The sequence below is a fragment of the Accipiter gentilis genome, chromosome 30 (assembly GCF_929443795.1).
Source record: "Accipiter gentilis chromosome 30, bAccGen1.1, whole genome shotgun sequence".
Classification (NCBI taxonomy): Eukaryota; Metazoa; Chordata; class Aves; order Accipitriformes; family Accipitridae; genus Astur; species Astur gentilis.
In genome coordinates this window covers 14,961,463-14,983,434 of record NC_064909.1, presented here as the reverse complement: position 1 = coordinate 14,983,434, position 21,972 = coordinate 14,961,463, and the positions used below count along the sequence as shown (strand labels likewise).

Here is a 21,972-nt window from a genome sequence, read left to right as displayed (position 1 = left end):
CTACTGAATTATGCCATATTTATTTAATGATGAGAACTTTTTTATTTGAGTTCTGTGTATATGAAAGTGTTTGTCTCGCTGCCTTTTATCTGTATCTCAGTAGACAGCCAATACAATTTGATAGTGTTGGTTGCTGACTGAAATATTTTTTTGCTTTGGATTAAGTTTAAAGCGTGTAAACACTTAGGTACATTTTGTTATGACACATGGCTATTGTGTGTCTTTGTAGCTCTCTAAAGAGGAGGAAACCCCCAGGTAGTTTCAGGGACATATTAACACATATTAGGAGAACTTGTCAATTGCAAACAGTTTGATTTAGGCGTACATCTCATGCTTTAGGTAAAGTTGCATGTAATTACATGCTATATAGAGACAGAGTATACATTTATATACACCCCCACCCCCCATATACTATAGCGTATATAAAGCATACATATACACACGTGCACTTACCCTCTCAATAGTTAGAAAAACTTGAAGTAAAACCGTTCTGGGCCAGGGCAAACACCTGGAGTGCTTCCCTCTGCTACTCTCCTATCCTCTGGGCATTGCTGGTTCAATAGCTGCTTGTGTGTGATGCAATTTCTGTTTTCTAAATGACCTTTAATTGTTTGATGTTATTTTGTGGTTTTTTTTGTTGGGTTTGGGTTTGGGTTTGGGGGGGGAGGGGGGGGGGGTTGGTTTGGTTTTTTGTTGGCTTTTTTTTTTTTCCCCCTTTCCTGTGGGCTTTTTCCTACTCTTTCTTTGAATCACTCTGGCAAGGAGTTCCATAGCTCATCTGCCTGATGTGCAGAGGTGCTTTTTTCCTTTGAGCTTTCCTCTTATTAGTTGCATCAAATCTTTCCTCCCAGCTGTTGTATTGGGATGTCCTCATCACTCAGGATTTTATAGACCAGAATGCAGAATTCCAGCTTTTTTAGTTATTTTTAAATGGAAACTGTTTGGTACATTTGATCATAGTGTTGCTGTTCTTTGAACCTTTTCAGTTCTGCTGTTTTCATCCTTTTGAGGTGGGAACAGAGATACAGGGTTGGTGAAGCAGGATGATGGTATTTTCTATACTGCTCTGTAATCCTTTCCTGGTGTATAGCATCTGGTTTATGTTTTTGAACAGAACATGTCAATGAATGTTGTCATAGAACTGTCTATTGTAACTGTCTTAGTTGTAACCCTAATATCTCCTTCCTGAGTCAGCAGTCAAATCGAAGTCCAACATTTTATATTATATGAATTTAGTAGATTTCCTCTCTCTCCCTTGCATCACTTCACTTGTATCTCAGTTGAGTTTTATTTGCCAATTTTAATGCCCAGTTACTTGGAACTAGAAGATCCATCAGTAGTTCTTCATAATCAGCCATCATCCTTGCTATCCTAAATAACTTAATATCAAGGAGCTTAGTCAAGAACACCTCACTGTTTCTTTTCCAGGCTGCTTCTGAAGACATGCAATGGCACAGCTCTTGGTATGGCTTAGTGCAGAACTGCCTTGGTGATGCTGCTGTTGTGTGAAAAGTGACCTATATTGAGGTTCTATTTCTGTAAAGAAATTAAGAACTTCGGAAAAAGAAAATTTAAATATCTGGCAGTTGCTTGATGTGTTGTTAAACCTAGTGAACTGATACCTTCTAGTTTTATAAACTAAATATAACGTGAAATGTTTATAACCTCAAATGCCTTATCCACATTTTAGTTTTAGGATTAACAGTGTGTACATTTCTAGGTAGAATATGCTGATTTCTGGCAAATGAATGTAAAAAAATGAACAAAATGAACAAGACTGCTTTGGAGTCTGTAAATGTTGACTACTGCTCTGAATAGTCTTTTAGCTACAAACATATGTGCATCCGCCTCTCCCTTACAAAAAAAGAGCCTAAAATGACCAAGTTGAAGTTAGCCATGATGAAAACCCCGCTTTCCTCTAATAACAGATTTTATCTGAGGGAAAAAGAGCACATAGTAAAATCAGTTTTGTACAATACATAGCAAGCAAAAATGTAATGCCAAAAATAATTTTAATATCTCTTTTGGAGCTTGAATTTCTGTGGTTTATATTGTACTCTCATGATATTTTGTAGAAATCCCCTATTGGTTCCAAATATGTATCAGTCAATTACCAGACTTTTTGGTGGACTTCAGAGGCTAAAAATCAAGCATTTAACAAGCTGAGTTGCAGCCCTAATTTCTTAGTGACTCCTGTTACAACTTCATTATATGGGAGAACAGGAGCTGAGGGAAGAACTGATACAGGAGCAGAAATATTTTGCTGCTTCTGAGGATGCTGGGTAACAAGTTCCTTAGGGAAGAGTCCTTTTGCTGTTCGTAACTGGAACTTGATTGCTTACAGCAATTATGAATTTTCAATATCTACCAGGTTTTTTTTTTCATAAAGGAAAAACATTGGTCTGAAAGAGGATGGACTTCAATAGTAACAGTGCATGGGCTGGGGTTTCCGTTCTGCCAGTATTTTCTGGGCATGAATAGGAGTGAAATAGCTGACGTTCCCCTCATTTTCAGACTTCAGTTTTATATGGCTCTAAGCATATAGTATAGAATTACCAATGAACTTTCCAAGTAAGATTGCCCAGTGGCAGTCTATAGAAGACACACATCTAGTAGCTCAAGGTGTCAAAATTTAGGTCTCCTTTTTGCTTTATAGTTAAAAGCTGTCTGTGCTTTGTATTTGTTGAGAAGCTATCTTCAATTGGCATCTGAAGCGTGGCAGAAAAAAATGGCTGTGTGCTTCATATACAAGTTTTTAAATGTCATGATATTTTTTTGAAAATAAGAATTCAAATAGAGGATGATAACTAACAATATTATCAGTGATATATATTGGCAGGAACATACTGGCCACAGCTTTGAGGAGGATGTGCCTAATTTTTGTTTTAGTAGTGAGTTCCCCGAAGAGATGAAAAAGCTTTGAAAATCAAAAAGCTATATTTCAGCCATCTAAAAACATATATCTTTTAAAAATATAATTTAAAAAAAACCCTAAACCAAAAAACTAAAGAAAATACAAAACAAGTTGAGGGAAAAAAAGCAAAAGGGTTGTTTACAGCTTTTCCCACTGTATTTTTGCAGGAAAGTCCTTTCTTTCAGCCAACCTAGTGGCTTTGGCAGCAAATTTTGCATGATTCCTTCTTACCCTTAGCAAGTTCTTTATATTTCCTCTGCCTGGCTTTTACTTGTTTTCCTGCTCTCCACATCTTCTCCCTCTCTGCTTTCCTTTGAAAAGACTCCCATGAGCTGGAAACCCTGCCAGCTCCCTGCAGTGTTTCCTTGGCTGCTGCACCCTGGATTTTTTTTTCTGACCATGTCCAGTTTTCCTCTGCCTTCAGGGTGTTCTCATCTTGATGCCAGTTAAGTTGTATGTGCATATAGTATTATGCAAGTGGAGAGGGACGTGTACATTTTGATGTTTCTGTAAAATTTGGATAAATGCTAGCTGACTAGTTCATTTGAAAAACATAATTTGTTTGAGGGTGGGGTTTTTTAATGGGTATTTGTGTTACTGCTATTTCACTGTACTTTTATTCACTGCTTCGAGTATAAAATACTATGCAAAGCACAAATGTAACTCCATATTCCAAACTGTGAAGATTGTATCAGTTAGTAAATTATCAGCAGCAGCTTTCTATTCTTACCTCTTGAAAGCTGTCTCTTGGAATGTTAAATTAGTTAAGAGGAAATTGGATATATGATTCTTTTTACCGTAAACATAATAAAACTATTATCCGGCTCAGGAAAATGACATGTAGAATTAAGAATTTTATGTAGGTACAAATGCTGTGCTCTTGTTCTCGCTGGTGCAAAGACTGTTGACTAGTTCATCTGTTCTTGTCCTCTAACAGTTGCTCAATATTTTTGGTTTTTGCTTTGCAACTTAGTTTGGTTTTTTGTTTGTTTGTGTTTTTTATGATTGTAGGCAGTTGCAAGAGCAACAGAGGCAGAAGGAGCTGGAACGGGAGAGGCTGGATCGTGAACGAATGGAACGGGAGAGGCTGGAGAGGGAGAGGCTAGAAAGGGAAAGACTTGAAAGAGAGCGTCTAGAACAGGAGCAACTGGAGAGAGAACGGCAAGAAAGGGAACGGCAAGAGCGCCTAGAAAGGGAGAGACAAGAGAAGGAGAGGCAGGATCGAGAAAGACTGGAACGACTTGAACGGGAAAGGCAAGAAAGAGAACGGCAAGAACAGTTGGAAAGGGAACAACTGGAATGGGAGAGAGAGAGAAGAATTTCAAATGCTGGTAAGAATTTAAAAACCAAGTGTATTCAAGTACTAGACTACGCTTTATGAGTTTGGGTGATGGAGTGGGAGAGAAGCAACAAAGGGCAGTGAGTACAGTGGTGTAACAACAGTCAGTATTTCAGGCTTCTGTTTGCCAGACTTGCTTCCTTTTTTTTATGGCAAGAAGTCCCAAGAGCTTTGACTTTCCTGTCATAATTTCCCATTAATGCTGAAATAAATTTTTTTTCACTATTTGCTCACTCCATTGCCATACTCTCTGATTGCTTGAAGAACTCGAATCATATTGGGCACCTCCAACATTGGTTAAAGAATGATGAGTTACAATTCTGTTATCGTTGTTTGCTCTATTCAACAAGATGTGTTCTTGTAACCTAATTTGGAAAAAAACCCCAAACAACCAACAACAACTAAAACTAAACATATCAGCTTGAGTGTGTTAATGTAGAAGGTATGTACCTATATAAGGCAAAGTAGTAGTGTGAGAAATGCCTTTCAGTATGAAGTCTTGCTTAATTTATCATTGTAGTAACATTACAGTGAAATGTATTGTATGCATGTGGAGATAAGATAATGCACTGCCTGCGGAAATGTATCCAGTGATAACTGAAAGCTTTCTCATTTTGGTAATATAATGGAACATTAGTCAAGCACTTGGTTGTTCTTTAGTAACAAACTCAATTTATGTAAGAAGTCAGCTCATGGTAAAAGTCAGGGAATACTATGTAAGAGCTAGTCATTTTAGAGCAGAGGGTTTTATCGGTAGTTTTATTCCCAGTACTTCCAAGTTTGCGATGGAGCTTTTTCTGGGGAAGAGAAAGATGATACTTACTTGCTGCCTATGGTATGAGTTTTATTAGTGGAGTCGTAACAAATGTTAAGATCACTACACTTGCTTGCAGTTTGCAACCAAACAAGAAGATAAAAGCTGATGAAAGACTGATTAATCAACCCTATATCTAATCCATCTCACAGATGGGATTTGAGAAGACTTACTGTAAAACGTACTTGTAAATTCAAATGTTGGCACAAAAATAGTTGGTAAAATTTAAAAGCAGCTGTGATAATATGTAAAACTTTCCTAACAGTATTTTCACTTGTGCCTAATCCTCTGGTACTAACTGTAGTCTACATTTATACATTTTGTTTGAATGCTGGTTTTGTTGCTTCATTAGCTCCCTTTTTCTCTTTCTCCTTTTTTTATCCTGCCTTTGCTGCTGCTTTCCATCTTCTGTCCAGCTCCATCTTTCGACAACTCCCCGTATAGCACTCCACTTCCTGAATACTCCAGTTGCCAGCCTCCTTCAGCACCTCCTCCATCATATGCAAAAGCAGTCTCAGCACCAATGTCGGAGGCCACACCGGAGTACGCTGTAGTGACTTCTGCACCACCGACTTCCACTCCCCCTACACCGCCTCTAAGGCACTCTGCATCACGTTTTGCTACATCTTTAGGCTCAGCTTTCCACCCCGTTCTCCCCCATTACGCTACGGTTCCTCGTCCGCTGAACAAAAGTTCTCGGCCCCCTTCTCCCGTCAATGCCCCGGCGACTCTGCCTCCAAATACAAAGCCTGTCGCCTGGTCTGCGCCCAGTTTTGCCCCCCTTCCCCCGTCTCCTCCAGTAATGATAAGCAGTCCCCCAGGCAAAGCTACTGGTCCGAGACCTGTCCTCCCAGTGTCGGCTTCTAATCCAGTGACCCAAACGTCTACGTCTCCCACGGCTTCTAACGGGCTTCCTGAAAACCTGGCTTACCCGGTTCCTTCACCTTCTACCTCAGGTCCAACTCCGCCTCCGCCGCCTCCCCCCCCTCCACTGCCTTCCTTTCCGCCTCTGTCACTCTCTGGACCTCAAGCTTCTCCTTCTCCCAACTCCCCGAATGCCTCGACTCCCTCATCCAAGCCTAGTGTTCTCCCTTCTCCCTCTGCAGCTACCCCTGCCTCTGTTGAGAACTCTCTAAACTCTGTGCTGGGAGACTCCTCTGCTTCTGAGCCAGTCTTGCAGGCAGCCTCTCAGCCGATTGAACCTACGACCCAGCAGGGTAAGGCTTTCTGTTATTGCTACTAATGCACTAATCAGGAATGCAGTCGAAACCAATTGGTATCAAAGCCCGTAACTGCCCCAAAGAATTAATACGATGCTTCCGAAGTTGCAGTGATCTTAATACCACAACGAAATACCGTTTGGAAACTGGGGTAAGGGAAACCTTAAAGCTCCGTGGATAAGAGCCGGCATTCTGTGGCCTGTCGTAGGTAAAATTCTGATTCCTTAAGCTCTCACCTGTCGAGGACAGAGCTTGTCGACTACCTGCTTGGTGAACCTAGCACTGTTAGTTTATTTGAAATGTGGTGTTAATAGGCAGCATCATTAGTTTCCTAACGGCAGCCAACATGGAAGGATGTATGTGCAGCTTTGGACATGCGAATGACCTTAAGCAAGGGATAATCTGAACCGGTTTGATACTCTGTGTAGTTTCAAATTTAGAAAGTAGTATGTAACACCTACAGCATTTCTTTCTGTACAGTGGTCGTATTTTGATATATGGCTGCATGTGCGCATATATATACACACACATACATACATACATACATACACACACAAAAGATGGGTCTTCCTGTGGTATTCTACCAGCATAGATAAAAAGACTTTAGAGAAAAAGTTTGGTTAAGCAGGTGACAGTCTTAATGGACACTGTACCAATATGATAGAAATGTGTTTTACACAGATGTAAACGTCTCTGTTAACCTGAATCCTGCTTTTATATTGATTTAATAGATTTAGGTCTTTGTATGTAAGTCTGCAGTAGCTCAGCTAAAGGTGTGGGTGGCGCGACTCTGGGGGATGAGCAGGCTGTGGCTTCATCACACACAAGTCATGCAGAGTAAATCCTGCTTATACTCTCTTGTCTGAAATGAAGGTGTGAGCTACTCTGGGATGGAGTGGAAAATAGGGCAAATGGCCTCACCTGTAGTATGGAATAAAAGCGTGCACTTGGATGGTGAGTGACACCAAGGGAGTTGAAAGGCTTTTAAATTTATACAGTGGTTAGCAGAGTAGGAAACCAGGAAGACTCCTGTGTGAAATTCCTGCCTGTAGAGGTTGCTTAAGGTAGTTGCTCAGCTTTTTTAGTAGCTTACGGCAGTTTGGGTGAGGCAGGGAGGATGTGCAGGGCTGTTTTCTTAGTCACAATTTCTTAAACTGTTCCTATAATAACAACACAGTAATCATCAGAATATTCTTTCTTCAAAACACATTTTGTATTGCATATCAATGTGAATTTAAAGCATTAAAGGAATCATGGATAAAAAAATAGAAAAGCTTGTTCCCATCAGCTTAAAATACATCAGTCTTCTGTCTCACTAATTAGCATTTGTATTAAATTATTAAAGTTGATTCTTGGAATCTTTTTTTAGAGGAAAAATTTTTATACGGCTTAGAAATTAGTGTTGGAACTCAAACAGTTCAAGGGTTCAGGTGTTTGGGTGGCATGTTAAATGCTTGTTAGTACAATGAAAAGTCACTCTGTGTTTAGCACCATTTGGACAAACAGTATTTATTGTTCCTATGTGGTCTGTTGCTCGTGCCTTGCTTGACTCTTTATAAAAGCTTTGCCTGTTCCCCGGTGTAAGATTCTTCTTGGTTGCAGCACAGAACCTGACTGGAGGGGTTTTGTATGTAAAATCCTCTGAAACTGTCTGATCTCTTATAGCATATTATGTAATATTTTTAGTGCATTTAATAAGAATGCTTCTCTCCTGCTGAAACTTGCAGTGTTTTCTTGCCTATAAAAAGGATCCTTACCAGTATTAATGTCTCATACACTGAGCAAAAGAACCAGTATCTCGGTGGACATAAGATCTTTCTTTTCTAAATCCTTAATATAGTCTATTTGTTTTGTCTTTGATACTAGGTGTTGTCCAAGGACCACCTGCACCTCCTCCCCCACCGCCCCTACCCCCTGGCCCAGCTCAGTCCTCAGTAGCAGCCCCACCTCCTCCTGGCCCACCACCACCACCTCCACTTCCACCTTCAGGGCCTCCACCGCCGCCACCACCACCTCCTCCGCTTCCTAGCCAAGTTCCTCCCGTTCCCCTTCCACCTCCTGCTCCCCCTCTCCCCGCCTCTGGATTTTCAGTGGGATTTGTGTCTGAAGAAAATCGCCCTTTAACTGGACTAGCAGCTGCACTTGCTGGAGCCAAACTTAGGAAAGTCTCACGGGTAAATGCAACTCTTTTTGTTCCTTTCTCCAATTCCTAAGTCCTGTCTTCCTGAACTGGTTGTAATTTTTGTTCGAGATTAATGGCATATCAAGACTTCTGGGGTGGGCTTAATTCACTATTCAGAAAGCATTACAGGATGTACTACCAGCCCATCGCATTCTTTATACATTTGTTTCTTTCTCATACGTGAACTTTGCTGCTTGCATTAAGTCAGCTATAATTTTATGTGCACATCTGCTGTTACTTCGTGTATTATGCAGGGTGAAGACTCCTCCAGTTCAAGTGGAGGAGGAGGAGGCTCTGCTTCATCTAAAACAGAGAGTGGCCGTGGAAATGGTCCGCTTCCCTTGGGAGGCAGTGGGCTGATGGAAGAAATGAGCGCCCTGCTAGCCAGGAGGTAAGGAGCTGTTTCGGCTGTGCTCCAGATGCTTAGTCATCACAGAGGTAGGATTTTGGGTGCCTGTTTGCGGCTGGCTAAGGATCAAATAAACATCAGATTGCTCATGTGGTTGCTTTGTGAAGTTGATAATGTTTTATGAATAGCATTTTTACTTGAGTGTAATCAAGTACTTCTGTGTAAGTCTTTGTGCAGCAGTAGGGGAGGGGATACAGACTTCAAGAGGAGAAAGAATTGCCCAGTCGCTTTGGCAGGAGGGCTTTGTCCTTGAAAGTATTTTGAAAGTACCTTTTTAAACACTAATTGTCAATTATCTAGCCATCAGGCTGTATATGTCTCTAATTACACTAAACAACATTCTTCCATCTTAAAGCCATGATGATCTGAGTAACTTTTGTTTCTGCTTGTAGGAGAAGAATTGCTGAAAAGGGATCAACAGAACCAGAGCAGAAAGAAGATAAAACTGTGAGTTGAGAAACTTTATCTATTTCACATTATTCAGTACTATATTATGAGAAAGATTCTAATAGTGTACATGAGATATCAGTTGTACTTTACCATATATATACACATAACCACTCTTTTGTGAAGTGCATAGTGCTTGCACATTTTCTACATACAATTGAGCAGAACCATTTAAATCTCTAAAAAGCAAAATAAATATTTAAACAGTTGAGATTAATTTGTTAGATTCACAAGAGTCAAAGGTGATTTTTTTTTTCTCTCCTCTTCCCCCCTTTCTCCCTCTCTCCTACCTTTTAATCAGGAAGAATCAGAGTCTTCAACGTCTAAAGTTTCTTCAACAAGCACACCTGGTAAGTAGCACAGGTTTGTGAACTCTGTGACTCTATAATGCTAGTGAATGTGCATGAGTTGGGACAGAAGTTTGTTTCCTTCAAGGCAGACGTGCAAGACTATCAGAGTCAGACAGAAACAGTTGCCACTTCCAGGTACCTTAGTAAAGATTCCTTCACATGCAAGTGTCCTTTCTAAATCAATATAAGTGCATGGAGTAGAAATTCTTTAACCATGATTCCTCTGCTGAGGAATGCTTGTGGCAGAGTTTGGAACTGTGTAGCCAATGATTCTGCTGCAGTCGGTAAGGAAAGCTTACATCTCGCCAATTCTGTAGTTGGCCAAGGTGCATTGTCAGCATGCATATGTATTCATACTATAAATGCTTGTGTTACAAGGACTCAAGTGACACTTAAGACTTTCTTTTCCTGTCCTTCAGTAGTACCTTCTTGTACTCTTAGCTTCCCTGGCCACCTCCCCCTATGTGCATACAAAAGGGGGAGGATGTGCCATGTAACCTGAAGTTTGTCATCCCAAAAGATACTGGAAGCAGAAGGAAAATGACTGGGTAATGAATATACCAGTTTTCCAGTATATTCTAGCTTTCTCTGTTGATTGTTTGTCCATGTGTATACTTCTTCATTAGATGATTCAGCCGCTTGATGGTGTGTAGGCCTTAATATGGAAAACTGCTGCTGTAGAGTGAACAAAACCCAGGTGGCCATTGGCTGTAGTATAAAAAGGAGAGCTAGGAGCCAAGTGTGTCTGGATGGAAATAACTGGAAACCTGTTATTATTGAGATACAGTAGTCTAAAGAAATTAGACTGCAAGGCAATAAATGACTTAAATCAAGTTCCACACACACCCCCACCCCCCCCCCCCAGCTTAGGAGTTTATTTCATTCTGTTAAACACAGGGATGATCTTAGCCTTGGGGAAATGACTGCTTTTGGAACACTTCTAATAATAATATAGGTCCCAAAGAGGGAAATCAAAAACAGTGGAAGTGGAGTGGTTCCTTTAATTGGTTGTCAAAATAAGAAGCCTCATCAGACTTCTTTAAAATGTCAAATGCATCCGAAGGTTTGACTGTTTCCTTCCAATGGAGAGATTTAACTTTGTTTCTTGATGATGTACAATGCTCTAATAGTGCTGTGCCTCATCATTGGAACATGTCTTCAAAATATTTAAGAGGACTGCTTGGCATACTGAGCAGCGGCCAGGTCAAAAATTTGTGTAATTATGTCTAATTACCATTAATAATATAACTGAAATTGTTATACACAGACTTGCTAGGATTTACTTCTTTGGCGTTGCGCTTACCCTGTGTGCTGTTGTGGTGAACTATCAGAGTTCCACATTCTTTGTCAGGAGTATGATGTTGAAAGGGGAGACATTTCTTCTGTCCTGTGCTTGGGTCTCCTTTCATTTATTTTGACACATTTCAACTCTGTTAAGGGGCTGTACTCTCTCTCCCCCTGTTGCTTACAGGGAGAGTTACACCATGATTACTTACACATACTAGTCCTTTTTTGTATATGGTGTATTCTTTCTAGGGGAAGAAACAGTCACATAAAGCTAAGTAAAACCTAAGTTACAGCGTGTTAAGAAATAATATAAACAAGCTCAAAACCATGGGTTAGGCAACAGATATATGACCCTTGGATAATGTCACTGTTTCAGCTAGGTAAGGATAATCATGGGGTCCTTCAGCAAGCTGTAGCCATAGCAGTTTCTCAATTTTGCAGATAGAGCTAAAATAACTCCTTGGCAGGACAAGTCCTGAAGCCTGCTATATCAAATTAAGCTTAAGACTTACTACTAGCACTGGCAACCTGTAGTAGGCTGGGTCACAGGCTATGCTAGCAGGCGTCTGCAATTCAGATACTCTTCTCAGGATCTAGCTGCATCCCAGAGAACTGTCTGGTCAATATGAGACTCTGAAAGGGCATTTCTGCCTGTTAGCTTGCCCAGCTTAGCAGAGCTGAGCAGTACAAGAGAAAAGGAACAAAACAAACCCAGATCTGAAATAAAGACTAATATCAGTGGCACATTAAAGTCCTGAGTAAGTAATGATAGCAAGTAAGTAATAACAATTCACACTACAGAAGGACTGTTTTAACTTGTGCAGATTGTAAGGAATGAAAACCTGATCCATAAGGAATGAAGCATTTGTGGTGATAGGTATGTCCTGAGGAAGGGGTTAGGTGAGACCACTAAAGGAAAAAAAATCAATCTCATTCACCATGTGAGAACACAAAATAAACAGTCCTTAACTGAACTGTTTGCCTTCTTTTGGCTGTGATTTCTGTCTGTCTGCTGTTGACAAACCAACCTGCACAATAAAGCTGGCTTTCACATGTGACTTTAGATCGCTGTAATAAACTCAGGATAACAAGTCAAAGTTTATTTGAGAGCATTCTAAGCAGAACTGAAAGCAGGCTCCATAATGGAAAGTGAAGCATAAGCACATATAAAGATAGGTTGGGCTTTTTAAACTTGACTACAAATTAGACTTATGCCTATAAACTAGGCCCAAAAGTCCTCTTCCGCAGTGTGTAATAGACTGCTTGCCCATAGAGTATAAGCTGCCCGGATGGGAGAAGAGATGCACAGTAAAACTTTGTCTGGTATCATGGGTGGTGAGTAAACTATGATCTCTTCTGGATCCTAGGGCAACGTACCTTTATTTTTGAGTCTGTATTATTTTGAAAGGGGGAAATTGCATATTGCAACTTTTTGTCTTTTTGGGGACAAGACTTTGGAAAATAAATACCTTGTTGCTGAAAGGTATTTTATCTGTGTGAGGTTGTATCATGCCTGCTGTCTCTTCATTGAAATTGACACTGAATTAATCTTCTATAATTCATTAACAGCTCAGGAAAACTCCTTTACCTTAGAAACATCTTCCCCTAGTGTTTTAAGGTATTTGGTTATAGTTCCAGAATTCCGTGTTTCACAACTGAAGCAATCAGATACTTAAAGTATAGGCAGACTTTCTCCCAGTTGGATTAAGAATCAAATGACATTTACAATGTCTAGAACAAAAGTGAGACTTTAAAATGCTATCGCAACATAAATGGTAGTATGACTAAAAATAAGATGAATACAACAGGAGGTAGTTTAGTATGAAAAACCTAATGCAATGTAGTAACAAAAAACCTAACAGCAGCTGACTTAAGTTGCCAGGAACTTGAAGTTTCCTCACATAAATTACACAACGAATAGAAAAAGAGTTTTTAATCTTCTCACTATGTTTTCCAGAACTAACAAGAAAGCCTTGGGAAAGAACAAATACAGTGAATGGAAGCAAGTCACCTGTTATCTCCAGGTACTCCCTTTTGTACCAGCTATCTTTTCCTTATGTATGCTGTTGTTGCTCATGCTGCTAAAGATACTGGGCAAAAATCACCTTAATATAGTATTAAAAGCAAAACGTATGGGTGTAAAATGACTGCTGTGAAACTGCTTTTGGCAGTTTTAATTAAGAATGAAGAGTTGCTTTTGGAGAATGCTAGTAAATGAAACTTTTGACAGTAAAATCAAAAGTAAAACCCCAAAAGATTACTTAACAATTGCTGGTGTATAACTTCAATTATTAAGGTGTATGTTTGCCTGCAGCAATGTTTAATTCTTCTATTTCTTTAAATTTTTAAGTCTGAAATTTCTTGCAAGGGAAAACCAAATTCAGTGCTGTGATTCATATATTCATTAGTAAATTTAGTGAATAGGTTTTCTCCTTTCTTTTTCTGTGCTAGTCATAGAATGGTTATCTAGATATATAAGTCATCTGGGTAAATTTGATTCCGTGACAGTTCTCAGTAGCTGTCTCATGCCAATCCAAGGAAGTCTATCCTAAAGAACCGTAGAAATATATCCTACATCCTTCAGTGCATTAACCAATCTTTGGTAACTTGTCAGGTGGAACTTTGGTAGGCAGTGGGCATTTCAGTATGCAAAAGAGTGAAATGGCTGCTTTAGCATTTTTTTTTTTTTTTGAGTTATATTTAATTGCCATTTACGTTAAGCAGAAAGCTTGTTCATTTTAGAATTCCTGTATAGTCTGCATACAGAGGTTAAAGGATTCTGATCTGTGATAATCTGACAGTGTTACCTGAATTCCTTGAGAGAAAACAAAAGTACATGTTAAACTTGAGAATGCTGTGTTTGAAATGACTTGAATTCTCCTTAAAATTCTGGCCTGTTGGAAACAGCTACGCAAGATTTGGTGATTAGAGAAGAGCAACGAATTATTGTCTAAGTGGCATCACTTGTGGTTGAGATTGCCATCGAAGTCTTCAGTTCTAAAACTGCAGCACTAAACACTCAGCCTGTATCAGTATTCTTGTCTGTCTTTCAGAAGTAACTAAGTCCAGGAGCCTAAAATGTCTGCAGCCTTGATTCTGGTTGCTTGCTTTGGTTTTTTATCAAAAAGCAGGTGACATTGGTGGTGATGTCCTCTCTGCTATACTGTCAGTGTAGCAAAATACTGCTTTACCTTTAGCCTTGACTTCCCCTTACCTTCTTCCCCCTCACCCCCTGGTAGGTCTTGCCTGCTTTAACCAAGATCTCTTGTTTTCAAGCAGATCAAGGTGTCAATACATGGCATTGAGGGGGAACTTGTCACAGAAGTAATTTGTGTAAGGAATCCTAAAGAGCATTTTAGATTTCATATTGTTTAAGATAGTTGCTGACCTGGCCCTTTTGCTATAGATACCCTATGGATAAGCAATTGAAGAAAGGAAAGTGAAGGGATTAGTAAATAGAGCAATTCTCCATAACAGACTCCTTTGGGGAGTCTGAGATGTCCTTAAGTCTGTATTCTACCTGTCCCTACAACCATAGCTTCTTGTAAACTCTTTTATACATCTTATTTCATTGATCTTGTTTCAGCTGTTGAAATTCAGAGGTTACTGAGGTCTGTTTAAAAATGTTTTCTGACCTAGAGGAGTACAGAGAAGTCTTGAGACTTCTCTTGAGATGTATTGAGAAAATCTCTCCATCAAGCTCTTGTCTTCAGTCATCCAATGGAAAATGTTGATAGAATTCAGCTTGATGAGAGCCTCACTGGGTGTACGCTCTAAAAAGTACTTTCAAAATAAGAATTCCATGTTTGTTAAATGTCAGTATTATTTTCCAGTGCTGTCATAACCTGTTGGAAGGTGCAATAGCGTGTATTTTAAGGCTGCTTGTACAGTTTTATAGTCAATGTTGTTTGCCCTGCCAGGATGAGGAATGTTTCATGGACTGAGAAAGAAAAGGTATTAGTAGAAGTCTCTCTTGAATATCTTTGCATTTTTCTTGATTCTCTACAGTTGCCAAGCCTATCTCAGCAAGCAGCTTGTTAAAGTAGCTTTCTTTGAGTGCGTTAGTGAAAGGGAGCTGCTATTTGAAACACTAATAATGTGTTTGCCAAAAGGGAATATCTTTCACCTGGTAAGGCTCAAGAACCTGCTTCTGGCCTCTGCAGAGAGGATATGAGTCATTTACGGGGATAAAATAAAGCATACCTAAGAAACTGGCGAGTAAGCAAAATTTTCTCTTCAGAGCTTCCAAACAGGTAGACAATGAAGGACTTGTTGTTCAGAATGAATGTTCTAAGTATTTTAAAATAACTAGTGTCCTGTTTAAATTCAGGCCTTTTTTTTTGTAGCAGACTTTGAAAAGATTTAAGCTATGTGTTTTTAATATTTCCTTAAACATTCAAATAGAACTCTTGGGACACAACTAGTGAAACTCCATGGTATTTAAGGTGCTAAAACTGAACAAAATTAAGACCTATTATAGCTTGTTAAGGTAGTGTTTCTCCCCTTCTTAGACGGGAATCTCCATGGAAAAATCTGCTTGCTTCTGAAAACAGGTTCTATGATTCATTAAACAGGTATCATCCTGTTGGGGTTTGAGACTTTGTAATAATCATTTTGACCAGTTCAGGGTTGGACTTTTTCTACATGGATTGGTAATCACCACACGCACCACCAGGTTCCTCTTAATATTTTGTCCTGTTGAGCCCATTTTTGGACTGCTTAAAAGCAGATGGTGTCAAAAGCAAATTGAGATGGCTTAAGAACCAGCTATGAATTCATGTTAAATACTGGTTTTCTGGCAGTCGCCACTTGCAAAGGTACAAATTCCTGTTGGATATGCCAGGATTTAGTGAACCATTTGCAGTGGTCTGAGAAGCAGGTTTTTAAAAATATAAATTTAGATACACAGGAATAGCAATTAATTTTGCAGGTGAGTTTTCACATGTGCTTTCCACAATTTAAGTAAAGATAACAAATAGATTTTGCCTGGCAAACATCGGAAGGGAAGAAAGAAAAAAAAAAAGGGGGGGGGGGGGGACTTGTTAGAATAAGTGAATGTTTCTGTTGGGAACATTCACAAGTTAGAATTAACATAATGTGTATTTTAAGCTGTAGATCTCAGTTTCACACTCTGTAGTGGTAGTCATAAAATACTGACATTGAAAGCCTTCAGGTTTTAAGAGCTTTCCATAGGTAAAACATGTTACAAAGCCCCTCAGAAGTACTAAGTCAAATTCCAGCTTTGTTTTTCATGAAGGCAGTCATCGTGGTGACTACTTAATCTTTTGTACGAAAAGTTCCCCTTTTAGCTACTTATCTTGGGTGGTGTTTTCTGCATGTTGGCATGAATAAAATCTTTATCTTGCATGCTTGATTTAAGGTGTTTTAGGGACTATTGAGGTTGCCTCACTGTCCTGTTAGGCAATGCTATGAAAAACCACACGGGAGAGCTCTTTAGCCTTCTTAGGATTGAATGATTGGGATGTTTTTTTCACTAAATTTCAATAGCTAATGTTTTTCTTAATGGCAACTGCATTCACCATTAATCTTTCTTCTGAGCAAGTTGAAGAAGGAAAAATAGGATAATTTTGCGGGGAAGACAGCTAGATTTGCCTGAAATTAGAAATTATCTAGTTTACAAATTACAGGCTTTCATATTTGAATGAAGAATGTCTTGCATTTCAGAAAGCAAAAATGGAATACATTCTTAAGACTGAGTGGTAGAGTTTATAAAGAGGCTTTCCTATTGAGATTTTTGACAGATAGGAGTCTATAGTGTATGATTGGTAGAGCTATCTTTTCTAAGAATTCTAAAGATCTGAAGCAAAAGAAACATGAAGCAGTCTGTCTGTGGAGAGCTCTTCTTTAAAGTAATCTCATTAAAATATTAGTCGTCAGTCATTTTATTAAAATATTAAAGTATATTCTTGTTTAGGTTCTTCTATTAAGGCAGGTAATAGGTGCTTGTTACCCATTGCTAGGAATCGCATCTGATTCTTTTTTCAGTCATGTTGGGTAAATGCTGTAATGCCATGGTGTATGGGGACAAAGCAATAGTCAATGGAAATAATCAGAAACTATGTATGGAGAATCTGAAAAACTCATCCTATTCTGCATGGAGTAAGTCAGTGTTCACAGTTTGAGGTCTAAACTGCAAGTAACGCTTCAAATTCCAGATATGTGATGAAGCAGCAATTGCCAAAGATCTCATCTTGAATGGTTTTGAGCTTGGAATTTTTTCATAACAAACTAAGCACGGTTGATACGTAAGGAGTTTTATAAAAGATCCTAAGCTGTGGTTTGTCTTCATAGCATTAGCGCACACTGTAGATTTTCTGGTGGTTGCAAGGTGAATTCTGTTTTCCAGCTTCTTCCGCTATCAAATTATTGAGTATTTTGTCTTCTGTCTTACTTGGTAGATCATGTTTTCATTTCGGTGTGTTTCAAGCAACAATAATGTTAGCAATTTCTCTATTTGAACTTATGCTTAAACAGCTGTAGACTTAGATGTAAACAGCAGTAGCAATTGACTATTGTGATCCCAAATGAAGAACCGAGCTGGTATAACAACACAGGGTGTTCCTGCACCTCTCTGCTTTGATGCAAAGTGCAGCAACAAAGGGACAGTTAATACAATCCCTTCTGCTGACTCTCTTTTGTGTGGTTAACTACTGGCAGTTTTTTCCTAAATGGGTGCCACTAGGCTTGACATAACTAACTTGTCATTGCACAGAAGTAATTGTGAAGCATTAAAATAAATTGTCTAGAGGTTTCTACCACCTACACTGGAATTGGTGCCTTTTGAAAAGATGAATGGACTCAGGTGTACCAATTTAAAATGTCCTGTCACCATAATTACTTGGTAGCTATGAATGTGTATGAAGGTTTTAATGAATTTTTTTAATGTGCCAGGCTCTTCAATGACACAGGCACACCCTACTGCAGGTTAGGGGGAGGAAAAATAGGCAACTCTTGTGTCCCATGTTGTTTCTTAACATTTTTCACACTGGGAACCTACAAGAGGTAAAAGTATCTTCTGGAGAGCACAAACCTGAGAAAGTTTCTGTAGTACCAAAATGAAATTTTGGTGTGTGTGCCCTTTTCTGTTGGGAGTCACTTTTTAAGCATTTTGCTTCCGTTGGCAAATAAGAAAATAGTCCTGTCAAGTTATTAAAGTCATCAAGACAATCCAGTATAAGGCTCATTCAGCTCGTACTGAACAAAGACAGTGTATTCAGACAGTTTCTTCATGGATAAACTGCTGTCTTGTAAGGGAAGAAGCATGAAAACTGAAGGTAGTGATTTTGTAAAAACAAACAAACAAAGAAATGTATGTATAGGTTCACTATTCTTTTTCTTCTGAGAACAGTTTTTTTGTTAGCTAAATAAAAGTACGTTAATAAATGGAAAAACTAAAGCAATGGATGTACCGCTTGTGCTCCTCACACCTGCTTTGTTCTGAAAAAAGATAGTTTTATACTGTTTATTTGAGAGAAGGTAAAGTGTAGAACTGTCTTCCCTTCTGGTTTGTCTTTTTTTGTTCCTGGCCACCTTCCATCATAATAAATAAGACTGCACGTTCAGGTAACAAATCCAGAAAAATGCAGTGTTTAATGAATTCCTTCAATTTGAGAATTTTGAAGTGAGTTGAGGCCAGGCTTTTTAGTTCAGTGAGGCCACATACAAGGATGATGAAATAGGACCCAATTTAGTCTACTAATACCCTGCCCTTCCTTAACGTTAGCATACTGTGATAATTCTAAACATTGGGGAAACCTCTTGATGTGAACTGTCAGCAATTTTATCAACAGCTTATTTTTGGCTTAACGTTTTTTTTAGACCAATGGAGAGAATGTTAGCCAAGATGTAAAAAGTAATTAAGAACAGCAGAACTATTCCTCCCTCTTTGTCACGCACCACCCACCCATCCATCCCTGCATTGGAGAACCATTTCTGTATTCCTGCTGTTAGGATCTAGGTTCTGTCTCTGCTCATGGCTGTAGGTATGCAAAGCCCTGTGGAAGTGTAGTAAGTACATGAGTCTGAGTTACACCTTGTATAAACAGAGGGGACCAGAAAAGAGAAGCGAGAAGGTAGAAAACGAGCTGCTTCTGGAATGCATGTTAAAAACTCAAGATGATCTTGGTAAGCAAATTTTTGACGTCTTAAGAGAGTATTATGTAAGCAAACATTGAACATGACATAGTCCAAAAACACTAGAGCTTCCTCTAAAGTATTATCTTACAAATATTGCTGCTGTTACTGTATTTGCGTTCAGTATAGAAAGCAATTGATGGAATAATTTAGGTTGGAGGGGAGTTAGATAAGGTTGCTCAGCCATGTCCTGTCAAATGTTGAAAATCTGCCAGGATGATTCCACAGCATTCATACAGTTAAAGCATCAACATGTAGTCATTAGTTAGTGGGAGTGTTTCTTTGAGAGAGCCTCTTTTAAAATGAGTAAGCAATTGAAAAGGCAGAAGGGAAAGTATTTGACATTTGAAGGCATTGAGCTTTTCATGCCCATTATGAAAAAATCGGAAACCACTGACAGTGAAATCTGTCTGCTACTTGAAAAGTTCTTGTTTTGAACTAATAACTCTTATTCTTATGGTAATTAATATTTCCAATGTGTGGAAAATGTTCTTGGTTGTTGCTTTCTATTCTGTGTGGTATTTTGGGTCTGCCTGATTTTTTCCCACCCTCCCACTCCCAACATTTTTTTTTATTCTGATTCTTTACTATATTTTCGATAGTTGAATGTTAGCAAGTTTGACGGCAAAGTCCTATGTGTCCTGTAATAAGAAGTGACCAGTAATTCATGGATGTCTTTTTTGTACTGCAGACCAAAATCTACACCAACGGGGCAACCCAGTGCCAATGGAGTACAGTCAGAAGGTCTAGATTATGACAGATTGAAGCAGGTATGTATGTAATGCTTTGAATAGAAAACTTGCGTATAAGGGCTTGTAGCTGTCCAATACCAGTTTTTAACTGTTTTGTTAACTAGTTCCAAACTTAAATAATGATTTAGTAATTATTAGTTATTACGCTTCCCCAGACATGTCTCAGTATTCTTAGGAGCTGTAACTGTAGGATGGTGGCTTACACAGCCCCATTACTTTCTCACAGATGCTTGTTCTTGCTTTTGCATTGGACAGCACACACAAGGTGGTGTTGATACTATGAATGGAACTGGAAAACCGGTTTGCCTGGAAAACCTTTCCTTCTCTTCTCTCTATGCAAACAAACGAACGGCAAGCCCTCAGAGCAGTTCTAGCAGAACAAGTATTACTATGTTTTAATATCAGATATGAGCACCCATGGTCATGAATGTGGTGGTGAAAGAGCATCCAGTGATACCCCCTTTTGTGTAGCTATCCTGGCTAAGAGCAGAGGGTAGTCTTGTGGGAAGAAGGTGGTAGTCGCCTGCTGTCAGATGAGGAAAAGATGTTATGGGATGCTTTGTGAGTTACCTGTAGGTGGCAGGCCTTTGTCAAGTACAGTTGCTAAACAGACAAACCTGTGCAACCAGAGGCTCAGCAAGGGTTCTCTTGTGACTTGTATGAAGACAGGAGCTATCAGTTAAGAGCATTAGTGATCTGTAGACTGAGCAGACATTCCACATTCCTAAAAACAGAAGCACTCAGAGGGGCAAGTGAGTGTAAGGTATTTGTGTTCCTCTGACTACTGAGAAGTCCCCTGTTGCCGAGGAGGCCCTAAGGTGATCATCTTTGCTCCGGCTGGTAGGTGCTTTCAGTGCAGGTGTCCTTTTGAGAGCAGTTGTTGCCTGAGGCATTGGGCTGATGCTGACCTGAGTAGACTTGTGTAAAGCGTTTTGGAGTTGTCCATGTGCGAGAATGCTACTGTGTATTTTTGCCCTGTTGTGCTTCATGGTGCACTTCGTAATTTTTGGGCTCTTTGGGAACTGTGAGGCCAACGTGCAGCAGGGAAACCTGATTCCCGTGGGTGAACAGCATTTCAGCATGGTGTCCCTGGTGTAGGTGGCAGTCTTGAAGAGGGGTGGTATGATGGGGGTGGCTGGCCTGCTGGTGGCTTGCTGAGTGATGCTTGGGGAAAAGCAGTACTGCACTTTCTCAGGGCCAGTCTCAATTGTGTGGTATGGGGAGTCATGTTTGAGGTCTAGCCAGTGCTTTTCTGCCACATTTGTCCATGCTGAGCTGGTGGAAGCTCTTTTTCTTGGGGAGCATGTTGAGATGGTGCTAGTTAACTTTACTGGCAGAGACTATGAGCACGCAGTGTATTGTGGGTGTGAACTGCCTCTTTTCCAGGCAAGGCTCTGCTGAAGTTGGATCCCTGCCCTTGGAAAGGGGAGCGATGTGCTTGCTGTTGCCGGGGGCCTCTACATTCAGGAGTCTGTAGAGCGGTGGTTGGTTGTACAGTGGGCGGGTTCCAGACTTGGTGGGTTTGGGAGGTGGTTGGTTGTAGGGGTGTGGTGGTGGTGGCAGCAGTGGTTTTTAGAGGGGTGTGAATTGTGGAGTTGGAGGTGAAGGATCTTCCTGAAGTGGTGTTTGGCTCAACTGGCTGGTCCCTGAGTAGGGAGGGAGGTTCTGGAGCAGGTTCTACCTTGTTGGTTGGTTCTAGAGCAGAGGGGGTTCCGGCTCAGCGGTCTGTTCCAGAGTGAGTTCCTGGTTGGTTGGTTATTCTAGAGCATGGGTTCTGGCTCAGTGGGTGGTTCTAGAGCAGGTTCTGGTGTTGTGGCTGATTCTAGATCATAGTCTGGCTATGGGTGGTTCTACAGCATGTTCTGGTCCAGTGGGTGGTTCTGGGGTGTGTGGGGGGTTGTTCTAGAATCCAGTTGAAGGGGTACTCCTGTCATCTCAAAAGGATTTGTGGTACTCTTGGTACAGCTTCCATGAAATGCTGCTGCTGATAGCAGTCTGGCTGCCTTTATTTAAATTCTGGGTTTTTTTTCTGAGGTGCTTTTTTTTTTCTTCTCTGTGGATCTTTTGAGTTGAAGGCACAGAGGATGGGGATCCTATCAGCCCA

General features: G+C 39.9%; 1 protein-coding gene across 3 annotated transcripts in view; it reads left to right on the top strand.

Moving 5' to 3' along the window:
* Positions 1-21,972, top strand: part of ENAH (ENAH actin regulator) — a 100,698-nt gene that overhangs the window by 72,691 nt on the left and 6,035 nt on the right. Inside the window, exons 5-12 of one of the 3 annotated variants that reach the window (XM_049833676.1) lie at positions 3,926-4,245; positions 5,484-6,284; positions 8,154-8,461; positions 8,724-8,860; positions 9,271-9,325; positions 9,627-9,675; positions 12,920-12,986; positions 19,808-19,886. In XM_049833676.1, coding sequence (XP_049689633.1) covers positions 3,926-4,245; positions 5,484-6,284; positions 8,154-8,461; positions 8,724-8,860; positions 9,271-9,325; positions 9,627-9,675; positions 12,920-12,986; positions 19,808-19,886 — 1,816 coding nt within the window. The remainder of the gene's footprint in view (positions 1-3,925; positions 4,246-5,483; positions 6,285-8,153; positions 8,462-8,723; positions 8,861-9,270; positions 9,326-9,626; positions 9,676-12,919; positions 12,987-19,807; positions 19,887-21,972) is intronic. The other 2 variants (XM_049833677.1, XM_049833678.1) reach the window with 2 other exon arrangements.